The sequence below is a fragment of the Panthera pardus genome, unplaced genomic scaffold (assembly GCF_024362965.1).
Source record: "Panthera pardus isolate Hobbes unplaced genomic scaffold, ASM2436296v1 HiC_scaffold_16, whole genome shotgun sequence".
Classification (NCBI taxonomy): Eukaryota; Metazoa; Chordata; class Mammalia; order Carnivora; family Felidae; genus Panthera; species Panthera pardus.
The window spans coordinates 27,321,366-27,337,925 of NW_026526721.1; the positions used below are offsets into that span (position 1 = coordinate 27,321,366).

General features: G+C 35.5%; 1 protein-coding gene and 1 long non-coding RNA gene across 2 annotated transcripts in view; one reads left to right on the top strand and one right to left on the bottom strand.

The window, feature by feature from the left end:
• LOC109277836 (uncharacterized) overlaps positions 1-849 on the top strand; it is a 47,268-nt gene extending 46,419 nt beyond the window's left edge. The window contains exon 6 of the long non-coding RNA XR_002085345.2: positions 279-849. This is a non-coding gene — a long non-coding RNA (uncharacterized LOC109277836). The remainder of the gene's footprint in view (positions 1-278) is intronic.
• Positions 850-7,467: 6,618 nt separating this feature from the next.
• Positions 7,468-8,195, bottom strand: LOC109277900 (60S ribosomal protein L9-like). The gene has a single exon (XM_053904154.1). The coding sequence runs from the start codon at positions 8,193-8,195 to the stop codon at positions 7,488-7,490; it is 708 nt and encodes a 235-aa protein (XP_053760129.1). The 3' UTR covers positions 7,468-7,487.
• Positions 8,196-16,560: the final 8,365 nt, after the last annotated feature.

A 16,560-nucleotide genomic window follows, 5' to 3' on the forward strand; every position in this document is an offset into this window, starting at 1 on the left:
GGCAGGAAAAAGAAGACTCAGAAATTTAAACTCAGTCTTAATGTTATTGTGGCCCAGTCAAATGACCTTGAGCCAATTCTCTCTAAATCTGAATCTTCCACAGGAAAATGGCATTAATATCACCTGCTAATGTACCAGGGCTATTGTGAAACTTACATGAAAAAATTCATGAAGTTACCTTGTAGATTTAAAACACTATATTCATTAAGGTAGGCTTCTAAGACTTACAACTTATTTTTACAAAGAAAAATATCTTTTTTTTCCTGTGTCTTTCACAGACCTATAATTTTCACCAGAAACGTAGAAAAGAGGACACCCAGAGTTCCAGATCTTTGCCAGCCCATCACTGTGAAAAGCAAAGTCAACCCATAATCCTATTACCATTTCATTTTTTGAGACCTATAAAATTTTTCCTTGCTATCAATCACCAACATTTCTAAATGCTCCATTTACTAGATTCCTAAACTTTTTCTAAGACTAAAGAGTAAATAACAGTAACATTTATAGAACAGAAGTCACTTAAGTAGTTTTCACAAACCAATTGACTAAAATTTTAGCTAGATTTCTAAGAAATATCGTAAAGACACTGTAGCAGATTGTGTTATTTTCTGTAAATATTTGCAGCCCATCTCTTGGGGAAGATCATAGACCCCCACTTCACTGATGTCAATCTTGGTCATATGACTTGTGAAGAGTGAGCAGAAGTGGCATGTGCCACTTGCAAGCAGAAATTTAAGGGCCACTGCAGTTTGCCAGTTTCTTTTTACTTCTGTGTTAGACCAGAATATTCCAGATAAGGGCTCCATCAACCAGGAGTCCAGAGTGAATACAACATGGAGCAGCACTGGGACCAACCCAGGAGACTATGTAGAACAAGTGAGAAGTAAACTTTTGTTCATGTTAGTCACTGATGTTGTGGGTCACCTGTTACCACAGGATAACCTAGGCTATTGTCCTAAATGACTAATTAGAGGATGTAAAAATCCTGTTATATTCTGTGCCTGGACCTTTTAATTATAATGATACAAAGATGGCGGTAGCAAAAAATACCGCATTTATTCAGAAAGAAGCATTTCAATGTTTCCTATAGGTTAATACAATTAAGACAGGATATAAGACTAAATTTTGTCTGCACTGAACAACAAAAGTGTTGCAAGGGATTCAGAATCCTAAAGAATTTTTGAGTTATTTAGAGGATACAAAAACATGTAACCAGAGGATCACATCCAGAAATAATGTTGGCCATTATTTAGGGATTATCTTTAACCTGGGAAAATGGGGCACTCACCATCCTTTTTTCTTTTTCTCTTTTTTAGCCAAGAAACTTCAAAATTATTTTCAAGGAAAAAAGAAGTGACTTTCAAAATGCATTAGCAAAACTCCATAGATTTCCTAAATCCAAAGACTAATAATATATACAACATTTCCTTGCCTAAAAGCTATGTCCTAATATGACACAAGTCCTGTCAAGATTTCTGTTTTTAATAAAAAGTTAATCATGTTTAAACATAATATCTCTAATATCTGGCTCAACACAAGAAACATACAATTTCAGGGATAACATTAGATATGCTTTGCAATATCAAGAAACTATCAACACAGTATCAAGGATACCCTGCCCTCTACTGTCAGTATTAAAATTTTGCATGTTTAACTAAATAGTTAAATCACTGTATTTAAAATCCCTCCACACTGTGGTGTTTAAACATTGTTTCTATTCTATTAGCTCTTTTCTTATACAATTTAACATGTATGTTCACTTAAACATTAAAGCTAATTAATCTTTTCATACTGCTCCTCAGAAAAGGAACTCAGAATGCTTTAATGCTATTTAGTCATTTCTCAACTTGGAGTCTCTTGTTATTCCACACGAATTTCTCTTACTTTAATCCCATCAATTATAAAATGTAATTATTTCAGTATGGTAAATGTTTGCTTATCATCACACAGTTATTTTCTATTTTATTTAATCGCGATTCCTCCTTGCATGTTAGACCTTCCTTCGAAATCGCTTCGTATTTAATGCAGATCTGCTGATGTGAAAGGCTCTCCATTTTTATTTGCAGAAATCTCTGGTTTGTTCTTCTTCTTTAAAGGTTCAGAAGTATACAATTCCAGGTAAACAATGATTTTCCCTGACTACTTGAAGATAATATTCTCCAGTCTTCTAGCTCCCTTTGTTGCTGTTGAAACCACTCACCTCCAAACTCCAGCTGGCCTCTCTGGCTCCATTTAGCAATATCTAAGCTCTTGTCACTGCCAGCTAAAGGGAATTTTCCAGAGTTTTGTTGGGAAATCTCACTTTTTCATTGGTTCTCCACACCACCTGTACCGTGGGTTCCTCTGTTCTGTTCCTGTCTGAATCTGTCATTTATTATGGTTTCTAGAATTTTCCTACAAATGTGATCTCTAAAAGTTAGCTTAAAACATGTGCAGAGTTAAAGGGTATGGTTTACACCATCTGCATTTATGTCAATGAAGAGGAAACATGTTCATGCATCACCATTTTGTATTTTACATTACCTTGGTGTTCTATATATGTATTGATGGTGGTCTTGTATAATAATACTTAAATTTTTGAAAAATCAAATACTTGTATTTGTCTCAGAAAATGGAATGTTCCCTCAATTATCATATTTTTTGTGAGTTACATGCATGTACTATTAATCTTAATATTAAATAGTATCATTTTTAGACAAATAAATTTAAATATAATATATAGAATAGATTTTGCATATAATCTGAATTGCATGTACCACCAGGTGTCATAAAGGGTCTTAGAAACTTATTTATGCAGGCTTTCCATTGAGCAATCCACCTGACAGTAGAGCTAGCTCTGTCCTTTGGACACTCTAGATATTTTCAGACCCTTTTTAGATAATTCAAGAAATAAGTCTGAATGAATGCACACAAAGTACTATTTTCAATTACTAAATAAGTTACCACTTAAATAACATTATGTCGCAGCCAACATGCAAAGGAAATAGGTGATATACTCCTACTAGTCAAAGTAATCCTAATTCAACAAAATTTGTTTTGTACCTGCAAGGTGCTCGACAGAGATACAAATGACAGACCAGGAAAAAGGTGGACCTGTCTGAGGTCACAGATTGTAGTCTCCTACACAGACCAACAGTTATCAAGCCAGTAGAGTAAAGCGTGATGAGAGTCACAATACAAAAAGTACAGTACATTATGTGAGTACTTAATTTTAGAAACATTTTTTTTTTAAATGTTCTTATTTATTTTTGAGACAGAGAGAGACAGAGCATGAGCAGGGGAGGAGCAGAGAGAGAGGGAGATACAGACTCTGAAGCAGGCTCCAGGCTCTGAGCTGTCAGCACAGAGCCCGATGCGGGGCTCGAACTCACGGACTGTGAGATCATGACCTGAGCCGAAGTCGGATGCCCAACAGACTGAGCCACCCAGGCGCCCCTAGAAACATTTTGTAAAGATTCAGGCTCTTATGACTGGGCTTGAGATCACACCATAGATAGAAACTTGAAAAGCATCTGTTTTCTTTCTTAGCCCTGAAAATCACGTCATACTCGTTTGTTCCCTCTACATTATTTGAAATCCTAGATGGCCACTAAAAACAGTTCATGAAAAATTAAAACTTATTAAAAATGTTAGTGATGATTTACAAACAAAGCTGGGTACAGATTGTTGCAAGTCAATACAATTTTGAAAGGACATCTGCTGTGATGGATGGCTTCACTCAAAGTGCAGATTATTGGAGATTTGGTAAATCATACAAATATATCAGAGTTCTCTAAAATCAAGACAGAGTGAGAACACACAACTAAAAATAGGCAGTAGATGATATATGAACCAAATATACTTTTAAAAGTGTATGTAGCAGTTTAAATGTAATTGGTGTAACATAAGCCTGCACAAACTTAAAAAGCATACAAGGTTATCAGGATTAGAGACTCATTAAACTATAGGTTCTATTTTAAGTAAAACAACCCAGTAAGTACCATTTTGCAATGAAGTGAAATGACCCATTTCCTTTTTCTTTGTCTTAACACAGGAAAGTTAAGGTAGCAGGGGGTAATGCATACACATACTCTAAGAGGTATGTAGTGATGTGTTTGGGAATTTACCACGTTGGAGTAAAAATAGAGCTCACCTTCCTGGCACAGAGATTTACCTAAGTGCATATAATTGAAACATTTAGATAGATTATATAGAATACACATATTTGTATAACATGTTGTGATTGGATATATGACTGCATGGATATATAACTACTATTTATGTCTGTGGTTGGCCATGTCTGGCTGTGGCCTTTTCTTGGGGGTAAGTGATCACAGCCTATTTGGGTGTATTTCAAGAGATCTAAAACAACTGTTACTACGTAGGAGCACTCAATCAGACACAGAAGCCTAGGTCTGAGGATCCCTCTTACACTAAATTGATGGCTGTGGACAAGGCCCTGAGCCTCTGGACTATTGGTCACAGTGTCCAAATCCCTAAAATGGGATCTCTGAGGCCCTTCCTACTCTCACTTTCTGTGTTCCTGTGTGGCTTCTGATGTTTATTGAGTCTCAAAAGCACAAGAAATCTACCTTCCTGACAAAAGTTGTTGAGTACCCCTATGTACTAATGAACTATGTTTATTCACTGCCAGCACATGTTGAAGGCATTTATAAGGTTGGTGGCAACTGAGAACAGTGGACCAGGGTCACCAAGGGATACATGTATATAAGTATCTACACTCAATATTGTCTTTTATTAATCTTCTAATATTTATTATTAGTCCGTTTATTCATAAAATCATTTCATCCCAGACTGTAAACCTTACACTGTAAGAATTATACTCTATTCTGCCAGCCAGACAGCAAGTTCTCAGCAACTTCTTAATTAACCACTAAGCCAGCTTTAAAAATAATCAAGCAATTGACACGTAGAGTATTTCCCCGCTTTACTTCAGACAAAACTCTGAGGTATATTTCTTAAATATAAAATAAGAAGTTAAATAATATTTCTCACTTTTATTCTGACCCACAGTAGTTCCTGGAGAAAAAAGGTAAAGAAAAAAAAAAAGAGTGAAACATTTCATTCCAAAACAAGGGTGGGCAATACTCTCTCATTTTATTAATACAAACCTGTACCTGTCATTTTCATGTTAAACATTTATTAGCAGTAAATTGGTACATAAATTATTGCTAAGGAAATTTTTCATGAGGAAAATAGCCTTTAAAATAAATCTTGTGTAGTGTATAAGAATATATGCATAAGGAGATGGAAAGCATCTCCCAAAGGAGAAACTTGTCTGAGCTCTTGGGTATGAATATAAAAAATCTCCCCTCATTTCACCTCTTTCCTCGGGGCCAGACTGTTCCATGAACTGGGCCCATTCCAACCTGAATATACTTAATATGAATGAACATTATAGCAAATGTTAACAAGGCCAAATTCTGCTACCACAAAAATTTTAAAACAAATAATCACCGTAAGGAAAATAGTCATAAACCCTGGCTTATGGCCCATGCTTGGTTGAGTTTTTAAAATATGCTTCTCAAAATAATTCCACACCATTTTATCAAGTTCTTAACACTCATTACTCCAGTGGCTTTTAAGTTTTTACTCTTCCAGTAAAAAATATATTTTACATCATGGCCAAATATATGTATGTATATACATATACGCATGCACATGAACATATACATATATATGTAGAATTATATATATGAACTTTATATATTTATATCTATATATATGAAATTATAAAGCAGAAAAATGTTTTATAAAACATACCTACCCTTACTGCATGCTATATACGATATTTTATATTCTATTCTATTTTCCTTTAAAAAAGGCTGTTTGAGTCCAGTTAAATGATTTTGCAACTCAGCACTATATCATAAACCAATGCACATTAGAAAACAAATAGGGACAAAATATTTTCCCCAAGAACATGGAGTAAGAGCAAATGAAGAGGAAAAAAGAAATGGGGTAGAGAGAAAGAAAAGAAAAAAAAGGGCTGAACATTCAATATTTAGGACAGTCATAGAGCACTTTGGAAATGGATATGGCCAAAGAGAAGAAAAGATCATCAGCTAAAAAAAGAGAAAAAATTACAGAAAATTGATCTTTAGGGTTTAAAAAATTCAAACAACCTTTCCCCCCCAGATATATGAAAACGAACAACTTCAAAGATTAACCATTACATTTATTTGATGCATAAACTATGTACAAACCACAGGCCAGCTGGAAATCAAGAGACCCTTGTGATTTTTTATTCCTTCTCTGAATTCATTTTCTGCGCTTTCCTTTCATGCATGCCTCTCCAGCTGCATTGGCTTCCATGATGTTCTTAGAAGCTTCAGATATGATCTCAAGTCATGTCCTTTATATTGGGCTCTTCTATTTGCTAGAAATGCTTTGAAACACTCCCCCTAATACACCAAGATACTTCTAATGGCTTGTCTCTCAGTTCCTTCAATGGTCTTATCTGTTCAAACTACTAAAATTAGAATACCTTTCCTAATCTCTATACCTCTTTCCTGGTTATCTGACCCATGGCAGTTATTAACTTGTCACCATCTGATGTGCTGTAGGTTTTGTTGTGTGATTCTCACCCCCACGAAAATGTAAATTCCATCAGCGCAGAAATTTTGGGTTTGGTTTTGTTTTTTGGCTTTTTTTTTAAGGTTCCACTTTTTTTTAGCTTTACGGAGCTTTAATTGATAAATTGGAAGATATTTATAATGCACAATATGATACCTTGTTATATGGTATATATTTTGAAAGGATGATTCTCTTCAACAAGTAATTAAGAAATACATCACCTCACTTTTTTTTTGTGAGAACATTTCTGTTCCAGTCTCTTAGCAAATTTCCTTTATACAATATAGTCACCATATGATACATTAGATCATCAGAACTTACTCCTCTACTAACCAGTTGGTACTCAGTATTCACTTGTCGAATAAATCAATATAAGTTTCACTTTGTACTGAACACTTGAAACTTTTAAATTTGTACCTAATCTACAGATTGATAATCTCTAAATTCCCTATTGGTTCTAAAATTGTATGCCTCTAACGTGAACATGTGCTCAGTCTGCTTGATGATCCCTTTCCTGATTCATTGTAGCCAAGTTAGTTCTTGCCCTCCTCTTTCCTCTTTTCTCCTAGAGCTCTCCATTCTTGGTTATAATATTAACATTAATCATATTTTACCACAAATTAGACCAAGAGTTAATCAAGGGTAAGGTGTGTTTTTATGTTTCTTCACATCCTCACTGTAATATACAATGGTGTCTAACACTCGTAGTGTTGAGTTTTCAATAAATACTGATTCAGTGGGTGAGACTTTGATAAAACAATGCTTTAGGGGCCAGAAGAGAGAGAATGTTTCTTTGTTTATTTTACTTTTTCCCCAGATTAATACAGCCTTTCTTGCATCTTTAAAATATTACAAATAAGTCTGAAAAATCATCTGTCACCTTGCTGTTTTGTAGCTGGACAACTTAGATCTTATTCATCAACCTGCCGAACTGTTCCTTTTTCAGAAACATAGATACTATCCAAAAGCTTTCTGATATCCTTGATTTTAACTGTTGTGGCTTGCTGAATCAAAGCAGCCGAATGTGATACAAGTTCAATGTCATTTCCTTTAAGAATTAACCCCTCTTTCGGGGCTTGATATACAAAACAAGCAACACCTGGCCTCATCTGAACCCTGCATATGTATTTTTCACCCAAGAAATTTTGGATTTCAACAAGAGAACCATTCCCCTGGATAACAACGTTGATGGGGAAGTGAGCATACACAGACCTCATCTTGCAACAGAAGCCCCATGTAACACCCTTGACCATGATCTGTATATGACTACAGATAGTGCACACGGTAGCCAGTTCTTTTGTATTTCCCCACCATTTGTCAACTTGGAGCCTCTTCTTTTTCTTTCCAGGAAGACTGAGTTCTACATTGATGTGATTGAAGTCCCTTCCCAGGGTTCCTCTGGGGCACTTCACAATAACAGTGCATCCCTTCAGAATGATGTGGACATTTTCTGGAATGTCGACAGTCTGATTGCTGAGAATCGTCTTTATTCTTGTAGTAGATGTGGCAGAGAGAGAGCATCTTTCGTCATCATGTTCTTGTAGCCCATCTCTTTGCTTCTTTATTTTTTTAACATCTACCTGAAGAGCATAAGTGCGAATATCTCTATAGTAGGTCATTGAGAAACTATGTTAGATTTCCACTATTCTCCAGTCTTGAAACCCAAGCAACCAAGCAGCAGATTTTTTTCTTCTCTAGCATGTTTTCCTTTGGAGGAATTTAAAAGTCATCATATCCTCTACTGGACTGTTAGGAAATTAGAAGTATCATTTAAAAGGACAGAAGCATATCTAAGTCTTAACAGATAAGTGAGAACTAATTCTAAAGATTTCAAGAAATAGATATTGCCTGAAACCCATATTTTTTTAGTTTATTTCAATAATTTTTTTTGAAAAGAAACAAACTAGGAAATACCTATCACTGAGCATCCTTTTAATTGTTTAACTAACAATATTTTAAGAAATAAAGGGAAAGACATAACTTTGTAGGATAAAATAAACTTTAAAGGATTTTGGTCTAATCTTAAACAGTAAGATTTCTGTATTTAGTTTTATTGTACATCTACAAGATAAATTCATACTTCAGTAGTTATTGCAATACAAAATATCATTATTTTTTCAAAAGAATGAAGTTCAAATATGTTTAGTTTGAGTTTAATCATTCCTTTCCTAAAACTTACCTGTTGTGCATATGGAATAAACTAAACTTATTTGCAGTTGGATTTTCTCCTCTTTGAAAATATCTCACCTTCATTGAAGCAAATTTCAAGTTCTCTTTAGTTCATGTTTTTTTTAACTTTTCATAACTAAAAGTACTGATTCACCCCAATCGTGTTTTCCAGATATATTCAAAAGGTATAAAATCAATTATAATACTAATAGAACTCACAATCTAAACATGTGCTTAAGTTAAGGAAGATCTTACAAGAATTTATTTGGAATTTGCACTCAAAGGCAAAATAAAGTTGAGGGTTAGGGATTTTTCTGATAGAAGTTTGTCTTTACATTGAAAATAGTCATTATTTTTGAGACAGAATTTATGTTTTTTATCACAACTGGGGAAGGATGAAATCAAAAACCTTATTTCAAAATGTCTTCTTCAGGGCACCTGGGTGGCTCAGCTGGTTGGGCATCCAGCATGGCTCAGGTCATGATTTCGTGGTTCGTGAGTTTGAGCCCTGCAGCAGGCTCTGTACTGACAGACCAGAGCCTGGAGCCTGCTTCAGATTCTGTGTCTCCTTTCTCTGCCCCTGCCCCACTCACACTGTCTCTCAGAAAGAAGGAAGGAAGGAAGGAAGGAAGGAAGGAAGGAAAGAAAGAAAGAAAGAAAGAAAGAAAGAAAGAAAGAAAGAAAGAAAGAAAGAAAGAGTCTTCTCTAAGCCAAACAAATTTATGCTTTGATTGGAGGATTCAATTATCTGAACTACTCAAATCAATATTTTCTAAATTTTTCAAAATGGTTAACTGTTGTCATATAAAACTTTCCTCTAAATAGCTCAATGATTCTCCTAGTGAAAGTGGAGGACTTTGAGAGTATCTCTCTAGACCATCCCCAAGCTCTGTTGGACACTCACACATCCTATAATATTCTTTATCAAGCAACTTTTACCATTGTGCATCAAGTTTTAAAGAGCAAAAATCTTGTTTTCTTACATAAAGGAGTAACAAACAGCAAAAATAATTAAAATAAAATAAATGTTACTAGAGTATGAAAAGTGTGCTACACAGGATGATCCATGTTTTATAGGGCTGAAACTTATTCTATTTGAGGTATCCTTTTTATGAAAGAGAATATAAACTTACAAATATAAAATTAGACATGTATGTAAACATTTAGAATGAGAAAATAAATAAAACTGCAAATTATTTTTTAGATTTTTAAAAAATTTTTTAACATTTATTCATTTACGAGAGACAGAGAGAGACAGAGTATGAGCACGGAAGGGGCAGAGAGAGGAAGACACAGAATCTGAAACATGTTCCAGGCTCTGATCTGTCAGCACAGAGCCCAACGTGGGGTTCGAACTCATGAACTGCGAGATTCTGACCTGAGCCGAAGTCGGACGCTCAACTGTCTGAGCCACCCAGGTGCCTCAAACTGCAAAATTTTAAAAAGCTGAACACAAACTATGAGATCAGCTAATTCTAGTATCGAGACCAGTCTTTTCACTAGTATAATTGAAATTATATTGAAATTATTATTGAAATTTTATTTCAGTATTGATCATTGAGAAAACTTTTATCTTCACAACTTATTATTGGTAATGCAATAAAAATATTTAGGGTTGGTATCCAATTTTGAGAAACTTTTATCAAGTTTCTTTCCTAGAAACAAGATTTCAGAGGTTCCTGGATGGCTCAGTCAGCCAAGCATCCAATTCCTGATCTCAGCTCCGGTCTTGATCTCAGGGTTGTGGGTTTAAGCCCCATGTTGGGCTCTGCACTGGGTCTGAAGCCTATTTATAAATAAATAAATAAATAAATAAATAAATAAATAAATAAATAAATAAATAAATTCAGACATTTCAAATGTGCAAATGTACATTGACCATCTCATAATGATGTCCAATCAGCAATGAATTTAAGTCTTTTCCCAGCGTGTTCGTATGACTCTTTGCTTTTTATTAATATGATTATCTGACAATTCTGTAGCTATTCACTCCCTTGTCCTAGAAAATATCTCCGTCTTTTACTAAGTTACTATTTTAGGTATGATCTCAACATGTTTTTTTACAATTTACTTCTCATTGCCAAAATAATATTAGGTAATTTTATTTAATTTACTTAATTATTCCTCCCCCTTTTCCTTTTGTTTGCATATTTTATTATTTTTACATGAATTTTCTGTAACCTTTAAAAAGAAATGTCTCAAGTATCTATAATTTCTCACTTGTTAGATCAAAGCATTCCAAAATGTATTTCCATAGAATAGCTAAATCTCTCCCCCTTAGCCTTATCCTAAAAATGCTCTAGTGACTTCACTGAGTAGAACAAGACTCAAATCATAACTAATGGCAATTGAACTGTCTTTTGCTTCACAGTAAATATGCATTTATGGTATGAAAAAATGGAAAAGAAAATCAAATTGTGCTAGGTAAGCTCAAGGAAGACATCACAAGGTACATGAATATGGATGCCAACTCTTAGAAAATAAGGCCATGTTCATGAGGTAGGGAAGACTGTGGGCAAGAATTTGTGCAAAAGTTCAAAGCCTCACAGCACTAACCACAAACTCAAGGTTCTGCCCTGACATCACCATTTTTCTCTTCTGGTTAGTTACCCAGCATCCTTGTTTCCCAATTCCCACCTACTCATGTACCGTAGCACTTGTGGTTATTGTAACTTAAGGACAATTAAGATAAGCCATGTGACATACAAATTTCTAGGTGAAAACAGAATAAAAGCACTTTAAGATTTTGGTAAAGACCCTGAAAGGAATGTATTTGAAACATATGAAACCATGAAGGACATGTTTGTTTTCAAGTCCATGGTACCAAAATGGAACCATGTTCTGGAGACTTAAGGGAGGCTACTTGTGGAAAATGAAACACACTTACTCAGTGGGCTTCATCAGCCTGAAAGGTGACAAACATTAAAGTCAAGAATTTCAAGAAAGGGGCGCCTGGGTGGCGCAGTCGGTTAAGCGTCCGACTTCAGCCAGGTCACGATCTCACGGTCTGTGAGTTCGAGCCCCGCGTCGGGCTCTGGGCTGATGGCTCGGAGCCTGGAGCCTGTTTCCGATTCTGTGTCTCCCTCTCTCTCTGCCCCTCCCCCGTTCATGCTCTGTCTCTCTCAGTCCCAAAAATAAATAAAAAACGTTGAAAAAAAAAATTTAAAAAAAAAAAAAAAAAAAAAAGAATTTCAAGAAAGCTTAAATGACATCATAGATGAGAGATCTGTATAAAAAAGAAATTGTATCTACTTCTAATAAGCTTCTAATGTCTACTCTTTGTGATAAATATCAAAGAAAGGATATGCCATCCTCTCCACATACATGATCTTATCAAAGTCAGATGCTCTGGACTTGGATGGGCTTTTGGGGAGACAATATGATTCTGATGTTCTTAGTTTCTCAAACATCTTTAAAGCCCCTTAGAACAATAGATGTTGACATCAAATTTCAAATATTAGGAACACATGCATAGTGCACATATCTTTTTTGATCAAGGTGATGGTTAATTTTATGTGTCAGCTTGACTGGGCGACACAATGCCCAAATATTTGGTCAAACATTATTCTGGGTATGTCTGTGGTAGTGTTTTAGGATTTGGAGACTAACATTTGAATCTGTAGGCTGAGTAGAGCAGATTACCCTCCCCAGTGGGCCTCCTCCAGTCTGTTGAAGGCCTGAATAGAACAAAAAGGCTGACCCTTCCATGAGAAAGAGGCAACTCCTCCTGCCTGATTAGTGGATCATTGGTCTTTTCCTGCCTTCAAATTAACTGAAATATTGTCTCTTCTTGGGTCCTGAGTCTACCCCTCCTTTCTCCTGGTTCTCAGGCCTTCAGACTTGGACTGGAACTACATCAGAGGCTCTCCTGGGTCTCCAGCCTTCTGACTGAAGATCTTGGGACTTCTCAACACCAATTTTTGCATGAGCCAATTTCTTACAATAAAATGTTTCTCTCTTTCTCTGTACATATATATAGATATATGGATAGGTAGATAGATTGATCGATCTAGAGAGAGAGAGTTTTGTTCTGTTGATTCTTGTTTCACTGGAGAATCCTAATTAATACAACTTATATAAACATGCAGAATTTAATAAGGTATCTAAGAAAAAGATGTTTAAATTAATATTCACACATACTTAATCTAGTCTGTATGTTTGGCCAGAGATATGGCATAAGGGAACAAAGGCAAATCCAATCTATCAACATACAATCATGGAAGTTAAATTTGGCCTACTTTACAGATAAGGAAAATGATACACAGTGAGTTTAAACATTTTACCAAAGTTTTATAGCAGTCAGCAATAGAACCATAAGTAACACCTTTTCTGAATTCTAGGCTAGTGTTCTAGCCTTTATAGCAGGCTACTAATTTCACACTTGATTCTTTTTACATTTCAGTGGTTTAATGTGTAAAATGATCTCTGACACTAACTCATACTTACCACTTCATTTATGGTACACCAATCCTCTCTTTAGAGTGAGGGTGTTCTACTAAACAAGACAGGTTGTTGGGCTGGACGAGAAGCATGCTTATGTTTTGGGAGAGGTATGGCAGTGAAGGGCCAGGAGAGATGAGCAGAATGCCTCTGGCTCATGAGAGTCAGTCACAGAGAACACTTTGTTGTCCACTCTAAGATGGGAAGGGCATAAATACTGAGCTGGTGCCAAGGTACTCAACTGCAAGGAGCGGGGAGGAGCTGAGATGCCAAAGCCTACAGAGAGGCATTATCCTGGTACCCTCCTTAAATCACCCCATTTCCAGAGAGGGCTCTGGTGACCTGAACATGCCATAAACAAAGTGGACACTGCCACTACTAAGAAGCACAAGAATTTGTTTCAAGACACTTTCCCTGAATATTCTTGTATGAGGCTCTCACTGTCCATCAACGAACTGCTTTTGGTAAATTTTACCGCTGCGTTATTCAATTTTCACATCCTTGGAAGTCTCACTCAATATTTAATGATACACTGGCTTGGCAAAATAAAAGAAACTGTAGATTATTCCTGCAAAACACATCTTCTTGCTCCAGAAAAAAAGTGTGGAAAGAAAAGTAAGACATTGATTCAAATTTCCCTATATAGTTTTTAAAGCCAGTTGAAAAATAAATCCTATCAAAGAATACTTTCTAATTTCTAAGAAAGCAAATAAAACAGTCATTTGGTAAGTGTATTTATCACAACTAGCTATACATTTTTAGTCAAATCTATAATAAAAGATTTATTTATATAACTGATATGTTCAGTATATTGTCCCTATTCTATGAATTCGAGCAAGATTTTGAAAGTTTAAATTATCGGAGATGTTTACAGTTATATGTTTTGCTGTGATTAATTTTACCTTGGGTCCTGGTCAGAAATGCACCTACCACCCGTTATAATTGTTCCTGTGGGAAAAATCAATCTTCTTGACAATGAAATAAGTCATGACAATTTCCATGAACATCCTCTAGTGAAAAACGAGGGGAGCTTGTTATGTGCCTCTACCACATAGAAAGGACCAGAGGGAGCAATATCCTAGTGTTTACTTTGGATAAATCATTCAGATTTTATGAGTCCTTGCATAGATCCATTCCCTGTGTCAGAACCAGCCATGTGTCCCTAAGGGGGTTTCACAGCCCTGCAGGTGCTGCCTGTCCATAGGCAGGAAGGTCAATATACGAGACTACTTATATGAAGCATTTGACATACTCTATGGTCAGTAAGCTGTGAATCCTGGGATATATTCAAGAGCTAGTTATTAATGATCCTAACTGTAGACTCACTTCTGATGTCTCTCTCTCTCTCTCTCTCTCTCTCTCTCTCTCTCTCTCTCTCGATGAATGAGGGATAAATCTAGGTGGGTACACAAATGGAATCAAACACTTAATCTGGATGGTGGTGAGATATCCAAAAAGAGAAGCAATTTTGTTAGAAATATTCAGATAATGAAGAATAAACTATATTATATACACAAAAGTTATTTTTCCAGAAGGATCTGTGGTTTACAAGGTGTTGTAATATCTGGATATTTATTTTCTAACTCCTCTCTGTCATAAAGCCAAAAAACCTAAATAAATATATCAAGACTTAACAAATAAGGCTCTACTCAAGACTTTCCTTCCCACATGATGCTAACTTCCATTCTTACCCATCGCACCAACCACTTAATGCAACCAGTCTATCAGTTCCTTATCTGGAGTCTTGGACATCTAACAGTGGATATTGATTGGTAAGTGAAATGAAAAATTTTGTAAAAGATGTGGAGTTTCATGAGGTCCATGAAAGTGATTTTGAAGGACTGATTTTAGTATATGCACAGAAACTGACGATGAAAATTTGGCTGGTTTACTCTAGTTAATAATCGGGGGAAAAATTGACTCAAAAGAAAATGACTAAACATCAAAAGGTTAAGACAGGATTAGGGAAAAAGAAGATTTAGGAAACTTCTATTTTTTTTCTGAAAATATTATCAAATAGCTTTTTTCTATGCAGACACTTGTTTTCAGTTTCCTTATCTGTACATGGAGAGGAGGCTTCCTTATGAAATGAAGTAAGAATAAAAATTTGCTTCCTATCCTACATAGAGGTTCACTCAACCAGTGATCCGTAACATAAAACAAGGTGGAGGGGGACCTGGGTGGCTCAGTCAGTTAAACATCTGACATTTGATTTTGGCTTGGTCGTGGTCTCACAGTTCGTGAGTTCGAGCCCCGCATTGGGCTCTGTGCTGACAGCGATGAGCCTGCTTGGGACTGTCATTCTCTCCCTCTCTCTCTCTCTGCCCTTCTCCTACTCTCTTTCTCTCAAAATAAATAAACAAACTACAAAAAAAATGTTGAGAGAAGATATCAGAATATTAAGGGAAAGGTTGAGCGAACAAGAGATAGGTAGTTTGAAAACCATATTTAGTATGATATATATTTGAAATTTTGCAGAGCAAAAAATATTTTGTATTATCAAAATAGTACATAATAGAAACCACAGGAAATAAAGCTTATGAAATCTTCATAAGTGGAAATATGCATATGATACTGTGATTTTAAGAAGGTTTATCATAATTAAAGAGAAGGAAAATTTGAGAATTTTTTTCTAAGATACATATGTAAACAGGCAAAAATATTTTAAAGTTGAGAGAAAAAAAGTAAAATGCATTTGGTCATTTGAGGTTGGACCAAGCTATTCACTCCTGTCGTTTCCTCTAATATAATGATAAATAAGCTGATTCAAAGGTGGTGGATCTATTTTGACCTTCTCTCCCCTCCTACCTGGATACAGACCTCGCCTCCAAAATTGACTCCTTTATTTGATGAACAAGGATGGCCAGGGAAAGGCAAACACACACACAAGCTCTTTGCAAGCTCAATCTATGTTTCTATGTTCCTATGAAGAAACCCTAGTGTTTAAGGCAAGTCGTGTATTTACATTGGTCTTAACTATATTTATAAAAGCAAAGCAAAGTTCCCCGCTTGATCCTATAACTCATTCTGAGTTCTGGGACGTTCGTATAAAGGTCAGCTGTCATAATTGTTCATTTATATGGGAAAGTATTTTAACATTTTTATTGAATTCTTAGGATTCCTGATACAGGGATATATAATTTCTTTTTCTTTTCCTTTTTTTTTTTTTTTTTTTTGCTAAATGCTATAGACAGGCTAGGAAATAGTACAGGATTTAAGCAACAGAACTAAGCTAGACCAGACTTTAGAGATCATCCAGTTTGTTCATTTTTATAAATACAGAAACTAAGGCTCAGGAAACGAGAGTCCCAAGCTCATGCTAACACAGCAATGCTGCAAAGTAAAAGCAAAGACTGTAGGATTTACAACCCTAGG